Source organism: Mixophyes fleayi, chromosome 2, assembly GCF_038048845.1.
Source record: "Mixophyes fleayi isolate aMixFle1 chromosome 2, aMixFle1.hap1, whole genome shotgun sequence".
Lineage (NCBI taxonomy): Eukaryota > Metazoa > Chordata > Amphibia > Anura > Limnodynastidae > Mixophyes > Mixophyes fleayi.
In genome coordinates this window covers 146,641,982-146,654,712 of record NC_134403.1, presented here as the reverse complement: position 1 = coordinate 146,654,712, position 12,731 = coordinate 146,641,982, and the positions used below count along the sequence as shown (strand labels likewise).

The window sequence follows — 12,731 nt, the reverse complement described above, 5'->3', positions numbered from 1 at the left end:
GATACATTCCTGCCTGCTACCCACACGACTGGAATAGGACAAACACTATATGAAACAATCATTTTGTATGTACTACTGCTCCCTAAAAATATGTATGCTTCTGTTTGGTAAACAAATGTTCTTGTCTGAAATAATATCTCAAAGTAATATAATTTCTGAGGACTTTAGGTATACACATATGATATACTATGTACACATGCAGCATAGACCTCGAAAGTAGCTAAAGTACAAGAACAAAGGCAAGTATAGTAGTACAATGTCTGTACCCTAGCAAATCAATAAGCAGATAATGATATCCTTGCTGGGAAAAGATCAGTAATACCTATTATGAATGAATAGTATAATTACAACATGCATACATAGGCTAAACAGTAAAGCTAGACCTCAAGACCTCCTAAGTCCACACATCCAAATTTATACCATGCAAACAGCTTTCTATCAATGTGAAAATGTGTCATGAAAAAACATTGTAATATTATCAGGTGAATACAAGGAAAAGATGCACAGAGCAAAGAGTGCTAAATAAATGATGTCCATCATTTTGAATATATACAGCAATACCAATTAAAGAGACATATTTATGACCTGTGTAGTGTCTTGCATCAATCAGTGGACAGAAATATATTATTAGCCACTGTAGTAAGAAAAGAGTAGTGACTGGTAAAAATGTTGTGCTCACCCAATGTATCTCAAAATAAAGCATTAAGGAGGATATGTATCAAAGCACAGACTGCATTTATGTCAGACTAGTATTACTCTGAATATCCAGGAATAACAATGCATATACTGTATAGAAAATATATATTGAAAATTATGGCCATCATACATTAAGGATTATTTGCGCTGTGGCTCCTATTATTGTGTTTTTGGTTTTTACTGGAGAAGCTTTTGGATCTATAGCTGCTCTGTACCTATGCAGTACTTGACGATTCCAACAATTTTTTATCTTTTCTTTTATTCCTTAATAATATCACATTACTGAATTCTGGAATACAGTATGTGTATATTGGAGACAACAAGGTATGGTGCCCACCAAGTAACGCTTTTCAAATGTAGCAAAACACCTAAACAGTGAGAAAAAAAAAAAAAAAGGACCCATCAATAATGATCTTAAAACATCGTAGTATACGAAACTAGTCTTTAAAATAACAACTTGATTACAGCTCTGATGGGAGATAAGAAAAGAGGTGATATGAGATGGATATGAAACGTCCTATTCCTGGTCTTCCAAAACATTAGTCCATGTTGCAGTTGAACAACTCTCGGTAAAAAAAAAAAATGATCACCTCCCTACATGACTGGAATGTACGATCATGGTTTCATCACCTGGGAGTTTAGTGGTACAATGTGCAATACAAGAAACGTCCATAACGACTAGGATCATAGATCACATATTTCCACAATGACTGCAGCCATGTGTGTTTATCACTGATACACTTCTGTGGAAACAGACAATTGCGCCATAACATGAGTAAGTCTGTTGTGTACATGTGTTCTTTATATTGCCCCGTCACAGTATATGCAAAATATCTTCAGTGCAAATATCTTTAAAAAATGCAAAAAGCTCCATTCAAACTATTAAGTTCTAACTGATATTTAAGAAGATGTTCATCATCGTTTGAGGGACTCGTTCTTCATTACTTTATCATTGTGTGAAGTCCTTCGCAGGCAAATCGCTTCTGACTACTGTCAATACATCTGCTAAGAAGTGCACTGCTTTCACACTACATTGCACGGACGCTTCCCAATTCTTATCCGTGGATGTCTCATCACAAGATGTTATGACAGGCATCTCCAGCTCCATGATTATTATTTTTTCAAGTTCGTTTGCTTGAGTTGGGCACGTGGCCGTCAATGCTGCTGTTGACGTGCTGGTGTGCAGCACAGTGGGTATGGACAATGTGCCCGTTGGGGTATCTGACAAAAGCTGGCTCTTGGAATGGCTTCCGGCACTCTTGGCAAAGTTTCTTCTCTGAGAGAACCACTGGCTTTTCCTTTGTGTTCAACTGAAAAAAAAATACAGTAAAATGTGTCAGTGGTGTAAAGGCCTTGTGCAGGATTATACTAACTAAAGAGATTTTACTGAGACCCTAGACTAGTTTATCCACCCTAGACTCTTAGAGGAGGAATTCAATAAGCCACGAGGTGCTACTGGACACATTGCTGGCTAACACTGTACAGGATTCTTCACTCATTTTCCCTCGCATCTCTAAGGGACGCAAGAGAAAACGAACAGAGATTTTAGTAAAAACTCTGATGCGGTGTGTCTCTGTGGATGAATGGGTTAAGCCTTCCGCTACTTATGATAGGTTCTGTAATATATGCAACCGGGAACCCTTTTGGATATAAAAAATGTAGCTTGTTAGGCCTTGTACTACATGAAAAGCATGGACACAGTACATTTCCCCTCTTTGTTTTTCCACATTTATTTTTATCATGATGTATAACAATGCTTTCCTGCATTTTATTGTTTACACTGTAATTCTACCTTACTTTAACCATACATTTTTGGACTCATTAACAATTCATATATAGACTCCGGTATGATTATTATTTGATTCTATTCTTTTGAGATTTTTATCCCTATGTATTTGTTGCCTATTTCAAGTAATTTTAATGTTTCTTTTATTCTGACTTCATGTGCTGGGTTAGATCTCAGCCCCATTTTAAGATTGGTTTACGTGGCAATAAAACAGTAATATGTTTACCCACTATGTTTAAAACAAATTGTCAATACGTGCTTACTGGCATTTGCCCCAAGGAAGAGGGTTGAACCCACAAAACACATAAGCTTATAATAGTTTTATAAATAAAACTTGGATGATACTGGACTTCCCAAAAAGGCTGTTTAAACTCCATCTTCACGTCTAGCATCCTTAACGTTTAGTTCACCTAAGGCTGCAGTGCTGTAGCTGCACTGGACACATTTACTAAGTCTGCCCTGTGATCACTCACCTATGCCCTATTCAGCGTTCTGCTAAAGTACATAATAATACCTGTGCTTTCTACTACTGACTCTGCTCAGATTATCATTCCAGCTGCCCTTCTGTATGAAGCCACTTCCCTCATTCAGGATCTCTTTACTTGTCACCCTCTGATCATCTGTGCATGCAAATTTCTTAAGATGCTTAAAGTTATTTTCACTAGGGTTGTGATACGGGAAATAAAGGGTGTTGACTGAAAAGCAAACTATTTAAAAATAGCTTCTCTGTTATTAATCAAGTTTATTTAATAATATATGGAAAGGTGACAACTTTTGGTGGCTTAACTGCTATACATCTTGTTTAAAAGAGATGTCCAGTTATTTTGATTGAATTCATATCCAATGCATCTAATTGTAATATACAAAATATGAGCTGATCTATTCCTAAGCCATTAAGGTTGAAAACAAGATCTCTGTAATACTCTTACAATAATGAAACAGGCACTGCTGAAGGGAAACAAAAAGGAAAAACTAAAAAACAGTTATCTTGGCTACTACAGTGTATCAAACACATAATGCTGTACTGTAGTGGTGGGAAACATGATATCTGGTACCACAAAGGGGGTGCACATTGCCTTTGCAGAGAAAAATCTGATAATGAAGTCCCCATTACAACTACACATATGTCTAGACACCATCCAATTAACCATGGACTAACCTGCTACAGACTGTATGAAAGCACTGCACCCACTGTACATCAGATCACAAGGACGATGACAGAGGCAATTACTTCTCCTGGCCTGGTTGTCCACATGGAACCACACTGAGGACTGGCAGTGGCCCAAGACTGGTCTTTACTTTTGAACTCATTGTTGTCGAAGTCAGCAAATTGGATAAAGTCATTTCAATTAAAGTCTAGCAAACTTGGTTGTCTTTGTCTGAAAAGATGCGTACGGTACGCTATGACGTACAAGGGCACGCTACGGCGTGAAAGGGCGTACGCATCCACTACACGTGGCAGCAACAGTAATTGGTCTTTTACCATACATTCGCACAAACACGCATACTTATAAAATAGTACACATTATTGGTAGTTGCAACACATAGTCAGTTATGTCGAAATATAGTAGTATTTATATGTTATATCAGAGTTACATGCATATTAGTGAAATACACAGAACGGGTTAAAGGAATAACATCATGAGTGGTATCATAATGAACCTTGTTACATATCCTACTGTTTGGTGCGCTCTGCGAGGGAATCGCAGAGTGCATACGCAAGTTATGAATGATAGGGAATTATGAACTACTTAAGACTAAGGAATTCTGGCGGGAAGAGCAGAGCATACCCCCTGCAGAGATGACCCCCTCCTTTGGATTCCTTAGGATGAACCAGCCAATGATTGACGACCCCTTGGACATTCCTGAGACCCGGACCAATAGATGCAAGCCATACCATCTTCATTGTATTACTGTACTTGATTGTGTATATAAGCAGCAGCTTGTGATCCAGAGTGCAGACTTCTTGTCCCCAGACTTCAGGATTGAATGACTGCACTGGATCCAGAGCGCCTGCGATAAGTAACGGCTGTATTTACTATTACTTCGCTTGAGCATATTTTTTCCACTTATTGCGAATAAATCTTTGTGCGTTGGAAACACAAATCGAGGTTCGACAATCGTTATTGGTTAGCGACAATACGCACATTACAATTTGGGGGCTCGTGAGCTTTGGAGGTTTCGTTGCCGATGATACGCAAGACCAACGGATTTCGGTTCCTCAACAAAGGGTGGAGACGCGTCATAAACGGGTAAGAACGCATGGTGTTCAAAACCTGAATTTTACTCTGTGTTGCGAAACCGAATGTCCGTTTTGCATTATCTAGGGCACGCTAACTAGAACCTAGGGACAAAAGAGAAAACTGTTTCTTTTTTCTGTCATTGTGCGTTTTAACTGTATTGCATTGTTTAGCGTATGTGTACTTCCTGCTGTGCGTACGCGAACTTCCGGTAAACTTGCCACGTGGTTAAACAATCGTTTTGATAGTTATTATACATGCATAGTATAATTACTTGTGAAAGCCTCTGAGACATTATTACTATTGTTGGGAACTTTTGATTTTCTGCGCAGAAAAGGTGTATAGTGTGTGATGTTGTAACGTAGATACACTGTTTTATTGTTGAGGTGCTCAGTTGCTGTCTGACGAGGCGGATTGCCCAACTGAAGGACGGTATACAGGGCAGGTATACCGAATGCGAAAACTGGGTTTTCGCAAAGCGCTACCAATAGATCGCAAGGTTTGCTAATAATTAGTATTGGTAGGCAGTGCGATCCGGTCGCACCGTTAGTGCGAATTGGTGAAGCAGCTAGGAGGAATTATACTGGAAAGGCAGGTTGATTGTATCGACTTTGCGCTCCCAGCGATAATAAACTCAGCAGATTTTGTGGTTTAGCCAGGGTATCGAGGAGCTGATAGCCCTTGGGGCCCACAGTGATATTTCTGTATTAGGGATCCTCGCCAGGGGCGAGAAAAGCGAGTGAACGCGGCTAAAGGAAATACGTTCACCGAGGATTATAGATCTCTAGCGGTGAGTATAGCAACAGAGTTGAAATTATTAGGTGGAAAGAACAGAGCATTGCGGTGTGTCTGTATTTCACATTTGGCCGGAAGGAACAGAGCATTGCGGTGTGTCTGTGTTCCGGGTAGAAGGTATATTGTTCAACATGGGTGCTAAGCATACGCTAGAGATGGTCAGTGTACTGCCTAAGGAAGGCCCTATTGGTTCAGCGAGGTTTCTCATGTGTAAGAAATATGGTGCATATGCAACTGTGTATTGTGACACGTGGGTCGGGATGACCAAAGCTTGTGATAGGCCTTTCCCAACAATAGGGAGTTTTAATGCAGAGGTACTGAATACTGTAAAAGATAAAATATGGTTGATCAAGTCAACGAAAAAGAGAAATAGACATAATGATTGTTTAAAATTGTGGCAAATGGAAGGTAACACGTGGCAGAGCAGCGAATGCAAACCGGAAATAGGCGTGGCGAAAAGCGCGCGCAAGGCGGATGTAACCATTGAGAAGCGTGGCGAACTCAGCGCAAGCGCGCCCCCGCCACCTTATGTGGCGGGAGGGGTAAGTACAGCCGTTGTTAAAACTGAAAATAGAAAAATTACTAAGTTGTACCCTGTTTTAAATCAGTTTCAATCAAGTGTATCTGAAAACGAAGATGAACCCACTGTGATTTCGGCCATTGCCCATGCTGTTAATGTACTAGAGGCTCAGCGCAAGTATGAGAAAATGGCTGAGATAGGTGAGAGTAGCGTGATCACTAGGAGTGAAAGTGTTCTAAATCTAGGGCCTGTAAATCCTGTAGCGTCCCCTGAAGTTAGTGTACCAGAGGGTGTGTTCCCGGTCCGCACAATATCAGTTCCCAATGGGAAACCGGATAAGGATGGTGTAGTTCCTTTAAGAAATGTTACAATGCATTGTCCCTGGACTAGATCAGAATTACGTTCCATTATGACTGAATTCCCAGATCCTAGAAAAGAGTTAGCTAAATGTCAGAAATTTGTTAAAGACTTAGGGAATGCTCATGAACCAACCAGTAAGGATTGGCGGGTAGTGTTGAGGGCGTGTCTTCCTCCCAATACTAACATACAAAAATTTATTGGAGATTGTTTGTTGGAGGAAGATGACACCCTGACTGATGAGATTAACCAACGGAATATAGAACAAATTGTCAAACACTTAGCCATCTGTTTTCCAGTAGTAGTAAATTGGAGTAAGATTTTCACCATTAAACAAAAGGATGGTGAAACTGCCTCAGATTACTTTGCTAGAGCTATAACAGCGATTGCACGATTTACTGGGATATCCAACATAAGTGAGGACCCACATCACAGAGAGGTAGCTGTAGGGGTACTGATGGATGGCCTTAGGGAAAATTTAAAGACGAGAGTACAAACCACATTACCAAATTGGAGAGGCGTCACGGTAGACTTCCTTAGGGAGTCTGCTGTGGAGCATGACAAGAACCTTTTTAGAAAAAGGGAAGAGAAAAGTGATAGGTTAATGACGGTAAGTATACAGGCTCTAGAAGGGGTGCATACACGACCACCAGCATACAACCCATATAACAGGAAACCTAAAGTGATCAGGTGTTTCAACTGTAACGAGGAAGGACATTACAGGAGAGATTGTAATAAAGAAAGACTCAATACACATAGGGGTGGGTCACATAGATATCCTCCAAGAAAGGATTCACATAGACTAGAAGACTCACAACTACCCGCGCATATTACGGCAGCAAATGCTGCGCGGGAAATCAATAGTCAGCGCTAGGGGTCAGGTCATACCTGTAGTCTACAGCCAGTGAGGTTAACTGAGAGTCAGAGTGAAGAACCAACAATGATAGTTGACATAGCTGGCAGGAAACAAACTTTTCTTGTAGATACAGGGGCGGCCCGATCTGTGATAACCTCTCCTTTCAATCTACAGGTGACCAGCAAAACTATTCCAGCTATGGGGGTGACGGGAAAAGTGTTACATTATCCTCTAACTAAACCCGCCGAAGTTACTATCGGGCCTCTGCATACTAAGCATTCGTTTCTCTTGGCTGCAGCGGCTCCTACTAACTTGCTAGGGAGAGACTTGTTATGTAAAATGGGATGTGTCATATACTGTACTTCAGATGGTGTGTTCCTAGATATACCCGAGAGGGTTGCACATGAGGTACAGGACATATTGGACACCCCTCCAAGGTTAATGTTACACTCTCCTGTTATAGAACAAAGTCCATCTCAAGTAAAGGGGATGTTGCTGGAAATACCAGGTTCCCTATGGACCAGAGATGGACAGGACACTGGACTGATGGCAAACGTAGCCCCTGTCATGGTCAATCTAAAAAGTGGTAGGATAGCTCCAAAAATCCCACAGTATCCATTAAAACCGGAGGTGGAACTAGGGGTATATCCTGTTATTGAGAGGCTGTTACAACAAGGGATTTTAATTCGTACAGCCAGTACAGCAAATAGTCCCATTTTCCCTGTGAAGAAGAGTGGGGGGAGGGGCTATAGATTAGTCCAGGACTTAAGGGGAATTAACAAAGTTGTTGAGAGCCAATTCCCCGTAGTGCCGAATCCAGCTGTCATCCTCATGCAGATTCCACCGTCTGCCAGTCATTTTACTGTCATTGATCTATGTTCTGCTTTCTTTTCAGTCCCTCTTCACCCTGACTGCCAATACCTTTTTGCATTCTCCTACAGGGGAGTGCAATACACATGGACCAGACTACCCCAGGGGTTCATTGACAGCCCCAGTATTTTCTCCCAAGCCTTACATGACTGTTTACAATCCTTTCAACCCCACAATGGGTCTGTTCTAATTCAATATGTGGACGATTTGTTGTTGTGCTCTGATTCTTTTATGTCATGTTTACATGATACTAAATTGTTGTTGCTTCATCTTTCACAAACAGGGCACAAGGTGGCAAAGGATAAATTACAGCCATGTCAGACTAAGGTCAAATACTTAGGACACTGCCTCACTAAGGGGCTAAGACACCTGACAACCGACAGAATTGAGGCCATACAACACATGACCCTGCCGCAGAGCCAGAAGCAGATTCGTACTTTCTTGGGGATGTGTGGATACTGTAGGTCCTGGATCCCAGGTTTTTCTATTCTGGCATTACCATTGCAGGAGCTAGTCTCTTCCTCAAAACCAGAACGTGTCGTACACACAGAAGAGTCGGAGCAAGCGTTCTTTAATCTTAAAGATAGTCTGACAAAAGCACCTGCATTGGGAATACCTGATTATGAAAAGCCTTTTGAGCTATTTTGTACAGAAGCTGATGGCTGTGCAGCAGGTGTCCTCACACAGAAACATGGTGACGCTAGCAGACCGGTAGCATACTACAGTGCACAATTAGACAGTGTGGCAAGGTCACTCCCAACATGTCTTAGAAGTGTAGCAGCAACGGCCCTTCTAGTAAGTAAGAGTGAGGATGTAGTACTAGGACATAATTCAACCATCTATACACCCCATGCTGTATCAGCTCTGTTAAATTCAGCCCAAACCAGACATGTTTCTTCAGCTAGATTCACAAAGTGGGAACTAGCCCTGATGGCACCCTCAAACATCACCATCAAACGATGTAGCACCCTAAATCCAGCTACATACCTTCCGTATGTGTCTCAAGAGACACAAAGGGTGGGAGGTGAGGAGACCCTGGTTGATGATGAGTTAGGCAAGAATACTGACACGCATGACTGTATGGAACACCTGAATCAGACCTTTACTGCAAGGCCCGACATACGTGACACCCCCTTAGAAAATGTAGATTTTACGTTTTATACAGACGGAAGTTGCCATAGACAGACAGAGACAGGAGAGCTATGTACTGGTTACGCTGTTGTAGACGATCAGGATGTGGTAGAAGCTGAACCCCTTGGTCCACCTCACTCAGCCCAGGTGGCGGAACTAGTAGCACTAAGGAGAGCGTGTGAATTGGCAGAGGGTAAGTCAGCCAACATATATACTGACTCTAGGTACGCCTTCGGGGTAGTGCATGATTTTGGGGCCCTTTGGCGTCTTAGAAACTTTACGACAGCAGCAGGTACACCAGTGGCACACTCACAACACATAAAAGGACTTCTGACAGCGATACAGTTACCCAGAACAGTAGCCGTCATAAAGTGCAAAGCCCATACCTTTGAAGAAGACCCAGTGTCATTGGGCAACAACAGGGCAGACGAAGCTGCTAAATGGGCAGCAGGGCAACCTATGACTGTATCGACCGAGACTATGATGGTTTTTCAGACATTAGACACGCAGAAATTAATTGAAATGCAAGATTTGTGTTCCCTGCAGGAGAAGGCGGTCTGGAAGGCGAAGGGATGTGGTCAAGAGTCCTCAGGACTCTGGAGGGATGGACAAGGTAAGCCTGTAGCTCCCCGAACATACTATCCAAGCCTGGCTGAAGCAGCACACGGCCTGACTCACCTGGGTAAAGAAGGTATGTGCAAACTGGTGAGAGCATACTGGTGTGCTCCCGGATTTTCCTCTCAAGCTGGTAAGAAAGCAATGTCATGTCTTACTTGTTTGAGGAAAAATGTTGGGAAAACTATTCCAACTGAGCCATCCCACATCCCTCCTACAGACGGACCTTTCCAGGTAATACACATTGACTATATCCAATTACCACCGTGCAGGAATCTAAAGTATGTGTTAGTGTGTATTGATGTGTTTTCCGGTTGGGTAGAAGCATATCCGGCAGCCACTAATACTGCTGTGTTCACTGCAAAGAAAATTGTACAAGACTTTGTGTGTAGGTTCGGTATCCCTAGAATTATTGAAAGTGATAGGGGTACCCATTTTACTGGTGATGTCTTCCAAAGTATGTGTAAACTCATGGGAATCAGTAGCAGACTTCACACCCCTTACCGACCACAAGCCAGTGGTAAGGTGGAGAGAGTAAACGGTACTATCAAGAACAAACTAGGTAAGATAATGGCTGAAACTGGGTTGGCATGGCCTGAGGCTTTGCCGTTGGTCCTCCACAGCATTCGAACCACTCCTAGACCTCCTCTTAATCTGTCCCCCTTTGAGATACTGTTCGGACGACAACCTCATTTGATCGTGAGTCCACAAGACGACTTAAAGTGTAATAATGAAGTGACTGTACAATATCTTATAAGAATGAGTAGACAGCTGAAACAACAACAACAAAAACTAAAAATGCTGTCACCTGGTATGCCAGAAACGAACTGTCATGATGTTGAACCTGGAGACTATGTTATGATCCGCAATTTCTTACGTTCAGGTTGTTTAACAGACCGTTGGGAAGGCCCGTACCAAGTGCTGCTGACCAGTACTACATCACTGAAGGTTGCAGAGAGAGACACTTGGGTCCATTCCACCCACTGCAGGAGAGTCCATAATCCGGAGAAAGTGCAAGACAAGACTCAGACCGACGACATAGAGCTGTCACTTGTGAGCCTGTTCCGGGAGACCTAAAGCCTGCAGTTAAGACACCTGAACCAGAGACGTTGCCTCAGAACTATCTTTCCAGCGATGGAGTGGCGGTTTTTGTTTTTCTTTTGTTCCAGGATTTTCCTTGTTTTTACTTTTTCTAGGACATTCTATTTTTGTGAAGGAGAATGGAGGATGGAGGAGAGTTCTGGGAGTGATACGGATGAAATAGAGGCCGAAGAAAAGTTAATAGGATATCCTGAGCAGCCCATTATCAAACTTGGTCCAGGGGTTATGAAAAGGTCTGCTAGCTCAGGAACTCGGAGGCAGTGTGAGGGGCTATTGTCTGATGAGTATTGTATCTGCAAGTTCTGCAACTCCCTAGTTGACGAGAGATGCATCCAACGATGCCAGTCCCCCAGTACTCTGAATATAGGCGGGCATCCATTGGAGGATTATCACTCCCTGGTGGGTAAGGTGCTAAACCAAACTGAGTGTTGGGTGTGCTCTCACGTGCCTCAAGGGCAGCATAACATAGGACTAGTGCCATTCCCGCTAAACATATCCGAAGTACTCGAATTAAGGGGTGGGAGGCCCATAGAAGGGAGGTACAATAACACTAGGTCCCCTAGTCTGACGCTTCGACAATACTCCATAGGCAGATCGTTGCTGTGCCTAAACATATCTCATGCAAAGCGCCTGGAGAATTGGGAGGCTGACCTATCAGATCAGACAATGGCTCGCCACACTCATTTTAGAGAGAGACCCACAAGGTCACTACTAGGCAGGAATGCTGATGGAAGTCACAAGTTAGGGCGTATAACCAAACATAAGAAGGTATCTATTGGAAAAGTCTCTACAGATAAATGTGAAAATATCATTAATGCCGACACGTGTCTAGAGCAGATGGAGACACTAGGCATGGGTAGTTTTATCAAAACTCTGTGTGATATAATTCATGGGCATACTGTTCCTTATGTTCTCCCTGATGATGTGTATTTTGTTTGTGGGAGGAAAGCTTATTCCTGGGTGACTCCGAGTTCCAAGGGCTTGTGTTTCTTAGCTAAACTGGTTCCTGAAATCATGACTATTACTCATGAAAAAATGGTAGATATTCACAAGACTACATCACCACCATACATACACACACAGTATGAACACCGTGGCAAGAGAAATATGATTCCTGGTGAGGAACCCATAGCTACAAAATTGATTAGTGAAACTGCTGGTTTCCAAGTTATGGTTGCTCTAGATCTCACCAGGACCGCTCGGGGAACATTAAACTTTAAATATATCCAAGACCTAGCTAAATTAATAGATAATATCACCGAGATGTATGATGACACTTTCAGGTATACTGGAAGGGAGCTACAAGCGTACAAGAAGGAGTTGGTGCAACATAGACTGGTACTAAATTATCTCACCTCTATTACTGGTGGGTACTGTGTGACACTGGCCACCCAGTTCGGTGTCAAATGTTGCACGTACATTACTAATAATACGGAAGACCCTAAAGAGGTTATAGACCGGAAGATGGATGAAATTTTGCAGCTGAAATGGGAATTTCGAAAGAGCCATAATTCTTCGTTATATGAGGTCGGGGAAAAGGTGGCGGGTTGGTTCTCATGGTTGAACCCAGCAAAATGGTTCTCCGGTCTGGGGGAGTGGGTACAGGAAATGATTGCGAGTGTAGGTAAGCTCCTTCTCCTTATACTGGGTGTCATCTTAGCAATTGGTTTAGTTGTCAAATGTGTTCCTACTGTGTTGAAGTGTGGAAAACGGTCTCATAAGAGTAACACTGAGAAAGAGACTGAAAGGGTGGTACCAGATCCT

The 12,731-nt window shown here is 42.4% G+C and overlaps 1 protein-coding gene across 1 annotated transcript in view; it reads right to left on the bottom strand.

The window, feature by feature from the left end:
- Window positions 1-305: 305 nt before the first annotated feature.
- Window positions 306-12,731, bottom strand: part of TGFBRAP1 (transforming growth factor beta receptor associated protein 1) — a 38,616-nt gene continuing 26,190 nt past the window's right edge. Inside the window, exon 12 of the mRNA XM_075200180.1 lies at window positions 306-2,006. Within this exon, the coding sequence (XP_075056281.1) occupies window positions 1,818-2,006 (189 nt within the window). The 3' untranslated portion in view covers window positions 306-1,817. The remainder of the gene's footprint in view (window positions 2,007-12,731) is intronic.